Source organism: Salvelinus fontinalis, chromosome 13, assembly GCF_029448725.1.
Source record: "Salvelinus fontinalis isolate EN_2023a chromosome 13, ASM2944872v1, whole genome shotgun sequence".
In the NCBI taxonomy this organism is placed as follows: domain Eukaryota; kingdom Metazoa; phylum Chordata; class Actinopteri; order Salmoniformes; family Salmonidae; genus Salvelinus; species Salvelinus fontinalis.
The window spans coordinates 33,919,326-33,938,819 of record NC_074677.1 but is presented as its reverse complement, the minus strand read 5'-3'; the positions used below and the strand labels follow the sequence as shown (position 1 = coordinate 33,938,819).

The following is a 19,494-nucleotide window of genomic DNA, read 5'->3' as shown; positions in this document are numbered from 1 at the left end:
AGTATGCCCACACAGTAAGGGGAAGGTAGAGACAGTATGCTCACACAGTAAGGGGAAGGTAGAGACAGCATGCTCACACAGTAAGGGGAAGGTAGAGACAGTATGCCCACACAGTAAGGGGAAGGTAGAGACAGTATGCCCACACAGTAAGGGGAAGGTAGAGACAGTATGCTCACACAGTAAGGGGAAGGTAGAGACAGTATGCCCACACAGTAAGGGGAAGGTAGAGACAATATGCTCACACAGTAAGGGGAAGGTAGAGACAGTATGCCCACACAGTAAGGGGAAGGTAGAGACAGTATGCTCACACAGTAAGGGGAAGGTAGAGACAGTATGCTCACACAGTAAGGGGAAGGTAGAGACAGTATGCCCACACAGTAAGGGGAAGGTAGAGACAGTATGCTCACACAGTAAGGGGAAGGTAGAGACAGTATGCTCACACAGTAAGGGGAAGGTAGAGACAGTATGCTCACACAGTAAGGGGAAGGTAGAGACAGTATGCCCACACAGTAAGGGGAAGGTAGAGACAGTATGCTCACACAGTAAGGGGAAGGTAGAGACAGTATGCCCACACAGTAAGGGGAAGGTAGAGACAGTATGCTCACACAGTAAGGGGAAGGTAGAGACAGTATGCCCACACAGTAAGGGGAAGGTAGAGACTGTATGCCCACACAGTAAGGGGAAGGTAGAGACAGTATGCTCACACAGTAAGGGGAAGGTAGAGACAGTATGCCCACACAGTAAGGGGAAGGTAGAAACAGTATGCCCACACAGTAAGGGGAAGGTAGAGACAGTATGCCCACACAGTAAGGGGAAGGTAGAGACAGTATGCCCACACAGTAAGGGGAAGGTAGAGACAGTATGCCCACACAGTAAGGTGAAGGTAGAGACAGTATGCCCACACAGTAAGGTGAAGGTAGAGACAGTATGCCCACACAGTAAGGGGAAGGTAGAGACAGTATGCCCACACAGTAACACAGTAAGGTTAAGTTTGGCAGTCAGTTCAGCAAAAAGCACCAGGCGGTTTCAGGTTTCGGCTCAAGTCTCCACACGTACAGTACAGTTACAGTAAAGTACAGTAAGGCTTTTGGTCATTTCTCTTCAGGCAGGAGGAAAAGAAGAAGTATGGAAAGTACGTAAGGTGAAAGGTCACTGTAGGTAGATCACGACGGGCTGGGCGGGGCGATTGTATTGTCATGGCAATGTTGTCAAAGACTGCGTTGTCCAGGCGGCGATTGACTCCAGGTGCACCACTGTCATACAGGCTTCTCCAGGGACTTGCTGCGGAAGGGGGCGTGCCCGGGGTTGGGGTTGGAGGTGGAGATCTTGCGGCACACGGTGTTGGTGTTGCTGCAGCGGCAGCCAGGGCGGGTGGCTCGGTCGTGGGCCCGCTGGCACAGGGCGAGGCACAGTCTGGCAGGTGGGTAGCAGCAGAGACAGGGCAGGCACAGCGCCAGAAGGCCAATGGTACCCCAGCGAGCGCAGGCGTGGGCGGGCGTGCAAGCACAGGGCCGGTCGGCACAGTTGTCCTCATCATCCTGAGCGGAGCAGTGGTAGAACAGGCCCTTAACGCAGCACAGACAGGTGCCGTACTCCACAGCACTCTGAGCAGAGCAGAGGCAGCGCTGCCTACAGACCCAGTAGGACGGCAGGCTCCGCGGGGCGCAGCACTCCTGACACTTACACCTCCCACAGCGCTCACAGATAAACAGGTGCAAGCCCAGGTCCTCTCCCTCCTCCAGGCCTTTACCTAGAGAAGCCTCGGGCTTGAGTTCTCCTTTAGGCTGGGAGCGCACCACTGAGGCCAGGCCAGAGTGGGAGGGCGTCAGGCCCGCCAGGAGTCTCTGGTCGGAGGCAGCGCTGGTCCGGGACATGGCTGAGCTGGCTGTACTGGAGCGACTCAGATGGGTCAGATGGGCGTGTTGCTGCTGGCTCTGGCTCCGGGGGAGAGGGGCGTGGGACGGGTACCCCTGAGAGTAACCATGAAGGTAACCTTGAGGGGGGTACCCATGGGTGATGGGGTAGTGGTCGTCGTGGGTGTAAAAGAAGCCAGAATGTGAGGCGTGGTCCAGGGCCACGGGGCGCTCCACATAGTCATTGCTGGCCCGGATGGAGCAAATCTGGTCCAGGGAGAGGACAGGCACCTGCTGGAGGTCCAGCCCATCCATGTCCATCCTGACTAGGGCAGGGCCACGACCTGGGGGAGGGTCCATCCTGGTCCTTGAAGTAGTGGCACGAGGGAGGGGGATGGGGTCGGGACGGGGTCGGGACGGGGGAGTCGCACCTCTCACGGCACATCAGAGAGACCTGGAACAGAAGGAGAGATACACATTTTAGAACATTGTTACATTTCATCCCAGAACACGTTAAAGAAACTCACACCTCTTTACCCCTAAAAGAAACCACATCAACCAGCTCATCACTCTTCCTTACTCTTTACCACTTACAACACATCTGGAAAGCCGGAAGTCAACTTACTTTTCACTTTCTTACAACTCATTTATGCAGACGGCTTCAATATTTCACTTCCCATGTTCGGTAAAACTGTACATGCAGTAGAGTGGACCTATACTGCAGTTAGGCAGACCTGACCTGAGCAACGTAACTGAGTTATATAAACTGGACACAAATAGACCCAATATCCACATAGGCATTATTATCAACATCATTATGAACATTGAACTGCACTGTTGGTTAAGGGCTTGTAAGTAAGCATTTCACGGTAAAGTCTACACTTGTTGTATTTGGCGCATGTGGCAAATAAAGTTTGATTTGATTTGATTTTGAAATTCTCTAGTGCTGAGAGTATAACTATTATTATCCGAGCAGGGCCAAAGAGATAAAGCGATTAGTCTGGCCTGTAATTTAGCATCTGTTCTCCTACACAGCTCACTCTCTGGCTGCGTTTAGATACACAGCCCAATTCTGATATTTTTTTCACTAATAGGTCTTTTGACCAGTCACATCAGCTCTAAAAAAAAAAAAAAGATCTGATGTGGAAAGATCTGACGTGATTTCTCAAAAGTCAAATTAGTGAAAAAAGATCAGAATTGGGCTGGCTGTGTAAACTCAGCCTCTCTGTAAACTCAGCCTCTCTGTAAACTCAGCCTCTCTGTAAACTCAGCCTCTCTGTAAACTCAGCCTCTGTGTAAACTCAGCCTCTGTGTAAACTCAGCCTCTGTGTAAACTCAGCCTCTGTGTAAACTCAGCCTCTGTGTAAACTCAGCCTCTGTGTAAACTCAGCCTCTCTGTAAACTCAGCCTCTCTGTAAACTCAGCCTCTCTGTAAACTCAGCCTCTGTGTAAACTCAGCCTCTGTGTAAACTCAGCCTCTGTGTAAACTCAGCCTCTGTGTAAACTCAGCCTCTCTGTAAACTCAGCCTCTCTGTAAACTCAGCCTCTCTGTAAACTCAGCCGCTGTGTAAACTCAGCCTCTGTGTAAACTCAGCCTCTCTGTAAACTCAGCCTCTCTGTAAACTCAGACTCTCTGTAAACTCAGCCTCTCTGTAAACTCAGCCTCTCTGTAAACTCAGCCTCTGTGTAAACTCAGCCTCTCTGTAAACTCAGCCTCTCTGTAAACTCAGCCTCTCTGTAAACTCAGCCTCTGTGTAAACTCAGCCTCTGTGTAAACTCAGCCTCTGTGTAAACTCAGCCTCTCTGTAAACTCAGCCTCTGTGTAAACTCAGCCTCTCTGTAAACTCAGCCTCTCTGTAAACTCAGCCTCTCTGTAAACTCAGCCACACTCACACACACACTCACTCACTCACTCACTCACACTCACACTGACACACTCACACTCACTCACTCACACTCTCACTCACTCACCCACACACACACTCATTCACTCACACACTCACACTCACTCACTCACTCACTCACACCCACTCACACACACTCACTCACACACTCACACACACAGCTGCTGGCTCTGAAGTAAGGAAGGGCATTGGATCCGCCTGCCTGTCCGTCCGCCTATCCGAAGATATACAGAGATGAATTGGGGAAAACGTTGCAGTGTGTTAGTTGCTATGCGTGTCACTAAGGTCCTAGGTTGTCGTTGTTGTAACCCAATCTGGGGTTTGGAAGGGAGAGTTGTTTCAGCCTTATCCTCCACAAACAGGAACAACGTGGATATTGGAATGTAGATGGAAAACATTAGTATCCTGGGATTAACACACAAACACATTGGCTTGTTTCATCACAGTGACATAATGTAGCAGGGAACGACTCCACATTCTGTGGACAATAACGTTTTTCATATTTTATTTGAATAATACAGTATGTGAGTTTTATTAAAGATGATGTTGCACCTACAAAAATACCCTCTGAATATCTGCTACAAATCCTAACGACAACAGATGCAGCAGAATCTTCTGTTATGTGTTCAACAGGCTGTTATGTGCTTCATTCGATACCCTGATACATCTGGTTCTGATTTTTAGGTCCTTTTCCTCCTCTCCTCTTGTTGCACCCGTACCAAACGGCCTGAGGGGATAGTTCCCTTCATTTCCCTGTGAGAGGCCAGCAAGCACTCGCGGAAAATGAGACAAACAAAGAGAGAGAGAGAGAGAGACAGACAAAGAGAGAGGGAGGGAGGGAGGGAGACAGGAGCGTAATCAGAGTAATCAGGCCAAATAGAGAAGCATTTAAAGCAGAAAGACAGATGAGCAGATTAGATGGAGGAGAGAGACGGGAGAGGACAGATGGAGGGATGGAAGAACGGACGGACATAGCCAGGAACGGAAATCCATAGTCAGAAACAGCAATTAAGAATAGCAGAGTGAAGGGCGGTTGGATGTGGTTGGATGGAGACATGTTGGATAGGTGGGGTTGGTGGAATGGGATGAGAGGTTGGTGCACATTTTTTACCGTTTCCAATGTAAAATTATTAAATACTTTGTACTTTTGTACCTTATTTTAAAAAAATATTTTTTTTTTTGTGGCAGCTCACAAAATGTATATATTGTACCTGTACCAGCCTTCCGGGGATCTGCCGTCAGAATTTCTGGCAACGATGCTCTCGCAAAAGGTACGATACCATCCAACCTCACACACACATACAGTAGACAAACACAGATTACACGTACACATGTCTTGACACACTGAGACAGACACACGTAGATAGACTGAGACAGACACACAAACGTACATCTACACACTCCCAGACACACCAACACCCCAGCCCGCAGCCATACAGTGAAGATAAGGTCGGAAGCTCAGAATGCATTTCCAAATTAGGTGGAGGAGGGAAGGGAAGTCCTTCAGAATAATCACTTCAAATGAAGCAGCACCCATCCACTACACAGCTATCAAACCATCTAATTGTTAAGAGAAGCCGGCTGCTCGGCTCTTTCCATGACCTCATCATGTAGAGTCGTCCGGACCAGGGCAGGGTTCAGGCTATAAACGTGTGACCAAGCCCTTCACCGCTGAGCAAGAGATGGGCTCTTCTCTGGCTTGGACCACTCCCGATAAAATACAAATAAAAACATTTCAGCTGGTCTTGGTCTACTCACAGATTTCATAAACCGGTCTAGGTCTGGGTCATAAGAGAATAAAGTGCAGGCTTTTGTTCCAACCCTACTATAAATCATCTGACTCTAGGGCTAATTAGGGTCCTGAGGAGCAGCTGATTAACATAAGGTGTATTATAGTAGGGTTGGAACCAAACCCTGCAGCCAGGGGAGTATCCCCTGAGGAGGAGGATTGGCTAGCCCTGTTGTAGCTCTAGACTGACATCTGCTTTACTTCCTGTTGGATACATAACTCAATCTGCTCTGATCAGACACAGTCCCGTGTGGCTCAGTTGGTAGAGCAAGGCACTTGCAACACCAGGTTTGTGGGTTTGATTCCCACGGGCGACCAGTATGAACAAATATGAAAATGTATGCACTCAGTCACTCTGGATAGGAGCATCTGCAAAAATGTAAATCACACAGATGTTTTATCTCAAGTGTTAAACTTTCTGTGTTTTACTGTTTCATTTGTTTCTGCATTGCACATTTATAACACTTTACAACAGAACAGATATGCTTTCTGAGAGCGACAGCTGTGCGTGAATACTATTGACTCATTCACTACGGCAATGTTTACATGTTGCATTTGGAGCAGCATTAGAAACCATGGATGTTCTTTCCCCCCACTTAAGGGGTCGGAAGCCCTGTCCTTGTGGGAGCTGTTGCCTTGGTAACCATGTTTGGGAAGTCAACTCCCACTACCCAGAATCATTCCCTCTCCCCCTCCACCTACCCACCGGGCTCCGCCCCACCCTAACGCCACCAGCTGAGCAGGCCGACTCCTCTGTAAAGTGAGATGTAAGAGAGAATGCAGCCAGCCATCCCTCGATGTTCATCCCCTCCTCTCATCTAACCAGTGTGGATGCCAGAGGATCGATAACTGACACTCCCAGGCTGTGGGTGGGGATGTGGATGGGGAATAGGATTGTGGCAGGAGCAGCGTATTGGGGCCAGGCTCAGTACAGTGGCCGGTGCTAGAGCAGGGGGTTAGGGCAGAGGGTTATAAGGCAGGGGCTGGGATAACGACAGGGGTTGGGGTTAGGGACAGGACTGGGGTTAGGGAAGGGGCTGGTGTTAGGATAAGGTCAGGGGGTGGGGTGGGGTAAGGGCCATGGCTGGGGTTAGGGTTAGGGCAGGGGGTTAGGGTTAGGGTTAGGGATTGGGTTAGGGTTAGGCCAGGGGCTGGGGTTAGGGTTAGGGTTAGGCCAGGGGCTGGGGTAAGGGTTAGGGGAGGGGCTGGGTTTGGGGTTGGGGTTGGGGTTAGGGTTAGGGTAAGGGTAAGGGTAAGGGTAAGGGTAAGGGTTAGGGAAGGGGCTGGGGTTGGGGTTAGGGTTAGGCCAAGGGCTGGGGTTAGAGTTAGAGTTAGGGTTAGGACAGGGCCAGGGGGTTAGGGTTAGGGTTAGGGCAAGGGCAAGGGTTAGGGAAGGGGCTGGGGTTAGGGTTAGGCCAGGGGTAGGGGGTTAGGGCAGGGTTGGGGAAGGGGCTGGGGTTAGGGTTAGGGAAGGAGTTGGGGTTAGGGTTAGGGTTAGGGCAGGAGCTGGGGCACATGGTGTCAGTACATAGTGAGAAAGCATAGATACAGCAACATGAGGAAAGGTAGAACAGCCCAGATCTGTTTCTACAATACAGCATCTAGCCAAGACATGGCTCCTCTCCTATACTTGGCTGAGTTATTCCTGCCGGCTGTATCTGCCTGGCTCTGGGAGGTCTGTTTTATGTGTCTGCTCCTGCTTTTATCATCTGGGTCAGATGCAAACCCAGAGGAACACAACACTCACTCATTCCATGATATCAACAGCATTCACACTCCTTCCTCTCGCTCATCTGTTCATCCCTTCACCCCCTCCTTACTCTGTCCTTCTGTGTGTGCCCCTCACATAACTTTTAGGGCCTCAGATGTAAAAAAATAAATAATAATAATTAGGAGAAGGAATTCAAGACTTGAGCGCTTTTCAGGTCTGGGCAGGAGGCACATCGATACAGGGGCGAGAGAGAGAGAGAGAGAGAGAGAGAGAGAGAGAGAGAGAGAGAGAGAGAGAGAGAGAGAGAGAGAGAGAGAGAGAGAGAGAGAGAGAGAGAGAGAGAGAGAGAGAGAAAGAAAGAGGAGAGAAAGAGAGAGAGCGAGAGAGAGAAAAATACACAAAAAGAGAGAAACAAAGGAGAGTAAAAAAGACAAGGGGATTGAGAAAGAATGAAAGAGTGAAAGAATGACATGACTAGAGAGAGAGTAGTGAAGGAGAGAGCAAGGCACAGAACAGAGAGAGAGAGAAAGAGAGTGAGGGGGACGGTAAGCAAGAGGGCAAATGGGAATGAGAAAGAGTGAGAAAGAAAACAAGGGAGATACTGTATATACACCTTCTGTACAAAACTATTTCCATGACGTAGACTGAGCAGGTGAATCCAGGTGAAAGGTATGGTCCCTTATTGATGTCACTTGTTAAATCCACTTCAATCAGTGTAGATGAAGGGGAGGAGACAGCTTAAATAAGTATTTTTAAGCATATCGGTTTGTGTCAAGAACTGCAATGCTGCTGTGTCTTTCACTCTCAACAGTTTCCTGTGTGTATCAACAATGGTCCACCACCCAAAGGACATCCAGCCAACTTGACACAACTGTGGGAAACATTGGAGTCAACATGGGCCAGCGACCCTGTGGAACACTTTCGACACCTTGTAGAGTCCATGCAGAGAATAATTGAGGCTGTTCTGATGGCAAAAGGGGTTCAACTCAATATTAGGAAGGTGTTCTTTATGTTTTGTGCACTCAGTGTATTTAGAGAGAGAGAGAGGATAAGCGAGAGAGCTCAGGGCTGATGTTTACTGGGCCAGTCTGCCGTCAGAGGTAACCTGAAGACAGGGCCGTGCGCTGGGGGAGTATCAGTGGTGAGTTAGCCCTGCCTCGCAGCTCTGCCCTGGGGCTCTCTCTCTGCAGCCAGGGCCTGCTCCCCTGCTCCCCTGCTCCCCTGCCCTCCCTGGCACAGTAATCCAATCTGCGGCAGGAACAGGATGAGGACTAGAGAGAGCTGCACAGCACATATTACTCATAACAATCGCCACATAGGACCCTGCTCCTCTCAGCTCAGCTCAGTTAGAGAGGGAGGGAGAGGGACTCCAAAGCAACATCTGGAGTGCAAAACAGAAAGAGAGAGTGATGGCCTAGTGTTAATTTACTGTGTGTCTCTCACACACACACAAAGCCCCCACACACAGTGAGTCAAAATACTGGTTTGATTGCTGGACCAGTGTGGTATCATGGTGTTAATGGTGATGTGAATGGCTGAGGGTGGCAGATGACAACATAATATTGAGCTATTTTTGCCCGTCGCCAGTGACCCCTGGCCCTCCTCTCTTTATACCCCGCTCTGATCTGATGTTATTGCTGATAACAGTGGAACAGTTCTCTTCTTCTCTCCTCTCCTCTCTCCCCTCATCTATCCTCTCCTCTCTTCCCCTCCTCCTTTCTCTCCTCTTCTCGCCTCCTCGTCTCCCCTCTCTTCCTCTCTTCTCTCCCCTCCCCTCCTCTCCTCTCCTCCTCCTCTCAGCCCACAGCTTCCTACAGGGAATATGTCATTAGATATATCAATTTTCCAATCCTCTCTCTCTCTCTTCTCACACGCACACACACACGCACACACACACACAGCTTCTCCCTCTCCCTTTTTCTTTCCTCCCCTCCAGATTTGCATATTTGCAGTTGAGGCCTTCATTTGGGTTGGCACTTGATGGGTTGCAGACACGAAAACAACCCACCCACATTTGAATGGGGGCCCTGGCTATTTGTCTGTCTCTGTGTGTGTCTCTGTGTGTGTCTGTGTGTGTGTCTGGTTCCCCTGTGCGTGAGCTGTCAGGCAGCGGGACCCAGGGGCCACCCTCTGGCCCCTCCGGGAGTGCAGCAGGATTGAATGACAATAAACTGTATGAGATTCCGGATGTGCCGAATCCGACCCCCAGGAAGGACTGAAATAGACACTGCAGACCAGCAAGTCCGGGCAGGAGAGAGAGGGAGAGAGAGAAAGGGAGGTGAGAGGGAGGGAGGCACACAGAGAGATAGGAAGACCACGTCAGAGAGAGAAAAAGAGAAAGAGAGAGAGCGAGAGAGAGAGAGAGAGAGAGAGAGAGAGTGATACTAATAAAGATAAAGTAGCAGATAGTGAACGTGAAAAAAGCATGGAATGTGGGAGAGACTGGAAGTAGCTGGAGACAGTAAGAGATAAGAAAGACTGAAGGAGTTGAGGCATAGAGAGAAACCATGTGTTCGTGCGTGTATGTGCGTTCACATGAGTGCATGTATGTGTGTGTAACCCACCATCTTGTGTAAATAGGAGTGAGAAAGATAAGTCACCTCTCACATCACCCTGTCTGACACAGTGAGTGATTTCCCCTTTCCACTGTGGGCCAATGGTTCCAAACAGTAATACCAGTCACGCCACGCAACATCCTCTCTCTCTCACAACTTATACACACACTTGTGATTCTTCACTTCTATAAAAATGATGTTTTCAGCAACTTTATAAAAGATGCAGAAACAAAAATCTTACTCAATTTGGAGATTCTTAAAAGCGTATGAGTTATTTAAATGGACTTAATAATGTTGTATGTATGTATTTTGCTTATATCAGCCCCTATTTCCAAACATTAAATCTTGGAACATGAAGAGATACATTTGTATATATTTTACAACCAAACTTATACATAATCGTCAAATTCAATACTTTCCACAAGAGTATTCTGTCAAACAGCCACTCCTCTGGCCTGGTGTTAGAAAAAACCTCTCCACTCATCCCATCCCTCTATCCCTCGTTCATCCATTCGCCCCTCCAGTCAGGCACAGCGGAGATGGGTATTGACATACAGTATCCGACCTTGAGAACAATCAATGGCAACCCCACATGTCCCTATCCCACTTACACACACACACACACCACACCAGTTAGACACACCACACCACTCTCCCAGTTACAGTTTACACACCATCCCACTTACACACACCACATCAGTTAAACACACCAAACCACTCTCCCAGTTAGACACACCACACCAAACCACTCTCCCAGTTAGACACACCACACCACACCACTCTCCCAGTTAGACACACCACACCACACCACTCTCCCAGTTAGACACACCACACCACACCACTCTCCCAGTTAGACACACCACACCACACCACTGTCCCAGTTAGACACACCACACCACACCACTCTCCCAGTTAGACACACCACACCACACCACTCTCCCAGTTAGACACACCACACCAAACCACTCTCCCAGTTAGACACACCACACCACACCACTCTCCCAGTTAGACACACCACACCACTCTCCCAGTTAGACACACCACACCACTCTCCCAGTTAGACACACCACACCACTCTCCCAGTTAGACACACCACACCACACCACTCTCCCAGTTAGACACACCACACCACACCACTCTCCCAGTTAGACACACCACACCACACCACTCTCCCAGTTAGACACACCACACCACACCACTCTCCCAGTTAGACACACCACACCACACCACTCTCCCAGTTAGACACACCACACCACTCTCCCAGTTACACACACCACACCACTCTCCCAGTTACACACACCACACCACTCTCCCAGTTAGACACACCACACCACTCTCCCAGTTACACACACCACACCACTCTCCCAGTTAGACACACCACACCACACCACTCTCCCAGTTAGACACACCACACCACTCTCCCAGTTAGACACACCACACCACACCACTCTCCCAGTTAGACACACCACACCACACCACTCTCCCAGTTAGACACACCACACCACACCACTCTCCCAGTTAGACACACCACACCACACCACTCTCCCAGTTAGACACACCACACCACACCACTCTCCCAGTTAGACACACCACACCACACCACTCTCCCAGTTAGACACACCACACCACACCACTCTCCCAGTTAGACACACCACACCAAACCACTCTCCCAGTTAGACACACCACACCACACCACTCTCCCAGTTAGACACACCACACCACACCACTCTCCCAGTTAGACACACCACACCACACCACTCTCCCAGTTAGACACACCACACCACTCTCCCAGTTAGACACACCACACCACACCACTCTCCCAGTTAGACACACCACACCACACCACTCTCCCAGTTACACACACCACACCACACCACACCACTCTCCCAGTTAGACACACCACACCACTCTCCAAGTTACACACACCACACCACTCTCCCAGTTACACACACCACACCACTCTCCCAGTTACACACACCACACCACACCACACCACTCTCCCAGTTACACACACCACACCACTCTCCCAGTTACACACACCACACCACTCTCCCAGTTACACACACCACACCACACCACACCACTCTCCCAGTTGCACACACCACACCACTCTCCCAGGTAGACACACCACACCACTCTCCCAGTTAAACACACAAAACCACACCACTATCCCAGCAATATAAAGCTTTAAACAGTAGGGACAGCAAAGAACCTACAGAAAGTAGGCCACTTCAACACACAATTACATTTAATATAAAGAATACATGTGAGAGTCTGGTAAAAGCTCTTTGATCACCTGCTTTTAGTGTTTTTCCTCATAAAATAGAGATGGGTGGGTTGGTACAGTATTTTGGGAGGGGGGTTGTTTTGTACTTACCTCTAAATGGGGGGAGATCCATGCTGCAGTGAAATGGGGCGTCTTGGGGTTGAGGGGGGGGAGGGGCGGCTCTCTCAGTTCCGTGGGGCCACAGCGCCTTGAGTCCCCTCCGCAGTCTTTTCAGGAGCGTCCCTGGAGTGCAACCAATCCCACGCCTCCTAGGGTCATTCCCCGCAAAGATGAAGAAGCAACAACCCAGCCCTGACGACAAGCAGCCGTTCCACAAGCAGCCGTTCCACAGCCTTGTCAGGGGCACCGCAGGGGCACAGCAGGGGCACAGCCAGGGCAGAGAGGTCTCTGGTCCACAGTGTGGAGACCAGAGGGCAGAGTGGCGGGAGAAATATCCCAGAGAACACAAGAAAAAGTAACAGCCAGGTCCTCCGCTTCAGAATTAACAAATAATTGTACTCTTAAAAAATAAGGAAAGCTTGTGAAAAAAGTTAACAAATAAAAGTGAAGGAGTTCCGAAATCCCAGCAGTCAGGGAGATTGTTGTAGTATGGCTCTGTAGTTTTCTCTCTCCTCTCCCTTAAAGCATAAAGACTGAATGCTGGATAGTCTCTCTCACTCTCTCTGTTCCTCTCCCCCTTGCTCTCTTGCTCCCTCTCTCTCTCTCTCTAGCTCTGTCTCTCACTCTAACTCTCTCGGGTCAGTCCTTCCTGTCTGTGCGTTTATCCTCTCATTCTCTGCGAGCCGAGAGTGTGTGTAAGTGAGTGCATGAGAGACACAGAGAGAGGGGGAGAGATGGAGGGAGGGAGGGAGAGAGGAGGGGAGGGGGCTGGACATGAATGGTAGAGGGAAGCAGGGGAGGGTTCTGTTCAGTGGGGAGGTTACATGTTTGCTGCAGATAGTTAATGGCTAAGTGGCATCATCAGGCTGAAACTAAATCTCTCATTTGTTCTCCCTCAGGTACTGTTCCATATGAGTCTATGAGCAGAGCCTGGCGAGAGAGAGAGAGAGATAGAGAGAGAAAGAGAGAGAGAGAAACAGAGAGAAGGGGAGAAAAAGGGAGAGTGAGCACAAGAAAGAGAGAGAAAAGAGAGGGAGAGAAAAGACAGAGGAAGTAAGAGTGGGAGAAAAAGGGAGACAGCGAGGAAGACAGAGGGAAGACCAAAGAGCATGCGATGAACAAGGGGTGAGCAAGGGAGAAGAAGAGAAAGAGAGGGAAAATAAGGAGGTTGGAGGGGAATACACTGAGTGGGGTTAAGTCATAAAAAGCCTCACGAGGCTGATCGTATCAGAGAGAGGAAGATAAAGAGAGAGAGAGAGAGAGAGATAGGGAGGGAGAGGGAGAGATGGGAAGAGAGAGAGTGAGAGTGAGACTGAGAGAGAGAAATAGAGCGAGCAGGAAAGAGAGAGGTTAGTGGTGTTGGGGAGCCACAGGAACTATCAAAAGCCCTCATAAGACACACAGGTCAGACACTCCTGTCACAAAGCTGTCACTCAACCTTTATACAAGACAAGGCATTGGTTCTGTGCCACTCTGAGTCCTCTCACCCACAGAAACAGCCCTGAGAGCCTCTAAAACACCTTCAAGACAAAATGGTTGCTCTAAGTTGCTTTATTTTGATAACTTCAGTATTTCCGGTCTCATTCTGGAAAGCCTTGTCAGCAGCACTCTAGGTAATGATAATAACGGTCAATGTCAATATTGATCATATATATTTTTGCAGTCAAATGTATATTTCAGACCCTTCCGTTCCACTGGCCACCTGCCTTACTCAGCAGGTTCTCTATGGCTGACTGTTGTCTTCCATATAGACAGTATGCATACAGTATATACATCCACACATCCCTACACAGTCATCTCCATGGTAACCATACACTGCTCAGGGTTCTAATGTCACAGGAACAAACAGCACTGCTTCCTGCTGGGGGAAAGAGAGGATGGTGTGTGTGCGCGCGCATGCGTGTGTGTGTGTGTGTGTGTGTGTGTGTGTGTGTGTGTGTGTGTGTGTGTGTGCGTGTGCGTGTGTGTGCGTGTGCGTGCGTGTGCGTGTTCGTGTGTGCGCGTGCGTGTGCGTGTGTGTGTGTGTGCATGGCGTGTGAGGGAAAGAAAGGGGGAAAGAGAGGAGGAGAGAAAGGAGAGAAAAGGAGGCAGGTTGGTCATCTTGCAGGAATGCCCAATGAGAAAGAGATGGAGTTGGAAAAGTCATAGAGGGATGGAGGGCGTAAAGACAAATGGATAGAAGGATTGAATGGTGGAGAGTAGAGAGGAGTGTGGGGTGATTCATTATGTTCTGTGCCAGGGCAGGATTGATGGGATAGAGAGTATAGAGGAGTGGATGGAGGGATAGAGAGGATGGAGGGATAGAGAGATGGAGGAGTGGATGGAGGGATAGAGAGATGGAGGAGTGGATGGAGGGATAGAGAGGATGGAGGGATAGAGAGATGGAGGAGTGGATGGAGGGATAGAGAGATGGAGGAGTGGATGGAGGGATAGAGAGATGGAGGAGTGGATGGAGGGATAGAGAGATGGAGGAGTGGATGGAGGGATAGAGAGGATGGAGGGATAGAGAGATGGAGGAGTGGATGGAGGGATAGAGAGATGGAGGAGTGGATGGAGGGATAGAGAGATGGAGGAGTGGATGGAGGGATAGAGAGATGGAGGAGTGGATGGAGGGATAGAGAGATGGAGGAGTGGATGGAGGGATAGAGAGATGGAGGAGTGGATGGAGGGATAGAGAGTATAGAGGAGTGGATGGAGGGATAGAGAGATGGAGGAGTGGATGGAGGGATAGAGAGGATGGAGGGATAGAGAGATGGAGGAGTGGATGGAGAGATAGAGAGTATAGAGGAGTGGATGGAGGGATAGAGAGATGGAGGAGTGGATGGAGGGATAGAGAGATGGAGGAGTGGATGGAGAGATAGAGAGATGGAGGAGTGGATGGAGGGATAGAGAGATGGAGGAGTGGATGGAGGGATAGAGAGATGGAGGAGTGGATGGAGAGATAGAGAGATGGAGGAGTGGATGGAGGGATAGAGAGATGGAGGAGTGGATGGAGGGATAGAGAGATGGAGGAGTGGATGGAGAGATAGAGAGATGGAGGAGTGGATGGAGGGATAGAGAGATGGAGCAGTGGATGGAGGGATAGAGAGATGGAGGAGTGGATGGGGGGATAGAGAGATGGAGGAGTGGATGGAGGGATAGAGAGTGTAGAGAGTTCTGTGCCAGGGCAGGATCAATGTTAAATGGCCTGGTTAACGACCGGCACACAGCTGACAAAGTCATTCATTTCTGCCAGGACTCTGTGCTGTATGTGTCCCACTGTCACAGTTCCACAGGCATGCACTGTGAACACTCTTATGCAGAACCCCAGAGCTGGGGATCTGCTCCCCCGCTAGGCGCTCAGGATCAGGTTACACAACACACTGCAGTCCAGTGCTGACACACGCACATCAGTCCAGGCTACGTTACATTCAGTTATACTGTCTAAACCCAACTACAGACCTATAGACAACCACTGAGGCTACGTTACATTCAGTTATACTGTCTAAACCCAACTACAGACCTATAGACAACCACCCAGGCTACGTTACATTCAGTTATACTGTCTAAACCCAACTACAGACCTATACACAACCACCCAGGCTACGTTAGATTCAGTTATACTGTCTAAACCCAACTACAGACCTATAGACAACCACTCAGGCTACGTTAGATTCAGTTATACTGTCTAAACCCAACTACAGACCTATAGACAACCACCCAGGCTACGTTACATTCAGTTATACTGTCTAAACCCAACTACAGACCTATAGACAACCACTCAGGCTACGTTAGATTCAGTTATACTGTCTAAACCCAACTGCAGACCTATACACAACCACCCGGGCTACGTAACATTCAGTTATACTGTCTAAACCCAACTACAGACCTATAGACAACCACCCAGGCTACGGTACATTCAGTTATACTGTCTAAACCCAACTACAGACCTAGTGACAACCACTCAGGCTACGTTACATTCAGTTATACTGTCTAAACCCAACTACAGACCTATAGACAACCACTGAGGCTACGTTACATTCAGTTATACTGTCTAAACCCAACTACACACCTATACACAACCACCCAGGCTACGTTACATTCAGTTATACTGTCTAAACCCAACTACAGACCTATAGACAACCACCCAGGCTACGTTACATTCAGTTATACTGTCTAAACCCAACTACAGACCGATGTCGTCACTCAAGATGGCGCCGACCGAGATGGCCGCCTCGCTTCGCGTTCCTTGGAAAATATGCAGTATTTTGTTTTTTTATGTGTTATTTCTTACATCGGTACCCCAGGTAATCTTAGGTTTCATTACATACAGTCGGGAGGAACTACTGAATATACGATTAACGTCAACTCACCATCGTTATAACCAGGAATATGACTTTCCCGAAACGGATCCAGTGTTTTGCCTTCCACCCAATACAATGGATCTGATCCCAGCCGGGGACCCTATGCGACGCCGTAAAAGGGGCAAACGTAGCGGTCTCTTGGTCAGGGTTCGGAGACGGGCACATCGCGCTCCACTCCCTAGCATACTACTCGCCAAGGTCCAGTCTCTTGACAATAAGGTTGATGAAATCCGAGCACGGGTAGCATTCCAGAGAGACATCAGGGATTGCAACGTGCTCTGCTTCACGGAAACATGGCTAACTCAAGAGACGCTAACGGAGTCGGTGCAGCCAGCTGGTTTCTTCATGCATCGCGCCGACAGAAACAAACATCTTTCTGGTAAGAAGAGGGGCGGGGGGGTATGCCTTATGATTAACGAGACGTGGTGTGATCATCATAACAACACACAGGAACTCAAGTCATTCTGTTCACCTGATCTAAAACTCCTCACAATCAAATGTCGACCGCATTATCTACCAAGGGAATTCTCTTCGATCATAATCACAGCCGTATATATTCCCCCCCAAGCAGACACATCGATGGCCCTGAACGAACTTTATCTGACTCTTTGTAAACTGGAAACCACACACCCTGAGGCTGCATTCATCGTAGCTGGGGATTTTAACAAGGCTAATCTAAAAACAAAACTCCCTAAATTCTATCAGCATATCGATTGTGCTACCAGGGCTGGAAAAACCCTAGATCATTGTTATACTAATTTCCGCGACGCATATAAGGCCCTCCCCCGCCCCCCTTTCGGAAAAGCTGACCACGACTCCATTTTGTTGATTCCAGCCTACAAACAGAAACTAAAACAACAAGCTCCCGCGCTCAGGTCTGTTCAACGCTGGTCCGACCAATCTGATTCCACGCTTCAAGACTGCTTCGATCACGCGGATTGGAATATGTTCCGCATTGCGTCCAACAACAATATTGACGAATATGCTGATTCGGTGAGCGATTTCATTAGGAAGTGCATTGACGATGTCGTACCCACAGCAAAGATTAAAACATTCCCAAACCAGAAACCGTGGATTGACGGCAGCATTCGCGTGAAACTGAAAGCGCGAACCACTGCTTTTAACCAGGGCTAGGTGACCGGAAGCATGACCGAATACAAACAGTGTAGCTATTCTCTCCGCAAGTCAATCAAACAGGCTAAGTCCCAGTACAGAGATAAAATCGAGTCGCAATTCAACAGCTCAGACACAAGAGGTATGTGGCAGGGTCTACAGTCAATCACGGATTACAAAAAGAAAACCAGCCCCGTCGCGGACCAGGATGTCTTGCTCCCAGACAGGCTAAACAACTTTTTTGCCCGCTTTGAGGACAATACAGTGCCACTGACACGGCCCCCTACCAAAACCTGCGGGCTCTCCTTCACTGCAGCCGAGGTGAGTAAAACATTTAAACGTGTTAACCCTCGCAAGGCTGCAGGCCCAGACGGCATTCCCAGCCGCGTCCTCAGAGCATGCGCAGACCAGCTGGCTGGTGTGTTTACGGACATATTCAATCAATCCTTATCCCAGTCTGCTGTTCCCACATGCTTCAAGAGGGCCACCATTGTTCCTGTTCCCAAGAAAGCTAAGGTAACTGAGCTAAACGACTACTGCCCCGTAGCACTCACTTCCGTCATCATGAAGTGCTTTGAGAGACTAGTCAAGGACCATATCACCTCCACCCTACCGGACACCCTAGACCCACTCCAATTTGCTTACCGACCCAATAGGTCCACAGACGACGCAATCGCAACCACACTGCACACTGCCCTAACCCATCTGGACAAGAGGAATACCCATGTGAGAATGCTGTTCATCGATTACAGCTCAGCATTTAACATCATAGTACCCTCCAAACTCGTCATCAAGCTCGAGACCCTGGGTCTCGACCCCGCCCTGTGCAACTGGGTCCTGGACTTCCTGACGGGCCGCCCCCAGGTGGTGAGGGTAGGTAACAACATCTCCACCCCGCTGATCCTCAACACTGGGGCCCCACAAGGGTGCGTTCTGAGCCCTCTCCTGTACTCCCTGTTCACCCACGACTGCGTGGCCATGCACGCCTCCAACTCAATCATCAAGTTTGCGGATGACACTACAGTGGTAGGCTTGATTACCAACAACGACGAGACGGCCTACAGGGAGGAGGTGAGGGCCCTCGGAGTGTGGTGTCAGGAAAATAACCTCACACTCAACGTCAACAAAACAAAGGAGATGATTGTGGACTTCAGGAAACAGCAGAGGGAGCACCCCCCTATCCACATCGACGGGTCAGTAGTGGAGTAGGTGGAAAGTTTTAAGTTCCTCGGTGTACACATCACGGACAAACTGAATTGGTCCACCCACACAGACAGCGTCGTGAAGAAGGCGCAGCAGCGCCTCTTCAACCTCAGGAGGCTGAAGAAATTCGGCTTGTCACCAAAAGCACTCACAAACTTCTACAGATGCACAATCGAGAGCATCCTGTCGGGCTGTATCACCGCCTGGTACGGCAACTGCTCCGCCCACAACCGTAAGGCTCTCCAGAGGGTAGTGAGGTCTGCAGAACGCATCACCGGGGGCAAACTACCTGCCCTCCAGGACACCTACACCACCCGATGTCACAGGAAGGCCATAAAGATCATCAAGGACAACAACCACCCAAGCCACTGCCTGTTCACCCCGCTATCATCCAGAAGGCGAGGTCAGTACAGGTGCATCAAAGCAGGGACCGAGAGACTGAAAAACAGCTTCTATCTCAAGGCCATCAGACTGTTAAACAGCCACCACTAACATTTAGCGGCCGCTGCCAACATACTGACTCAACTCCAGCCACTTTAAAAATGGGAATTGATGGAAATTATGTAAAAATGTACCACTAGCCACTTTAAACAATGCCACTTAATATAATGTTTACATACCCTACATTACCCATCTC

The 19,494-nt window shown here is 49.5% G+C and overlaps 1 protein-coding gene across 1 annotated transcript; it reads right to left on the bottom strand.

The window, feature by feature from the left end:
- Positions 1-930: 930 nt before the first annotated feature.
- Positions 931-12,995, bottom strand: LOC129868477 (protein sprouty homolog 3-like). Its single transcript, XM_055942493.1, has 2 exons — positions 12,190-12,995; positions 931-2,307 (listed from the first exon to the last, which is right to left on the bottom strand). Exon 2 carries the CDS (start codon positions 2,211-2,213, stop codon positions 1,257-1,259), a length of 957 nt encoding a protein of 318 aa, XP_055798468.1. The 5' UTR covers positions 2,214-2,307; positions 12,190-12,995; the 3' UTR covers positions 931-1,256.
- Positions 12,996-19,494: the final 6,499 nt, after the last annotated feature.

What these genes read in the sequence shown, in the direction of transcription:
- LOC129868477 (XM_055942493.1), bottom strand. Translation starts at nt 2,213, where the DNA reads ATGGACCCTCCCCCAGGTCGTGGCCCTGCCCTAGTCAGGATGGACATG.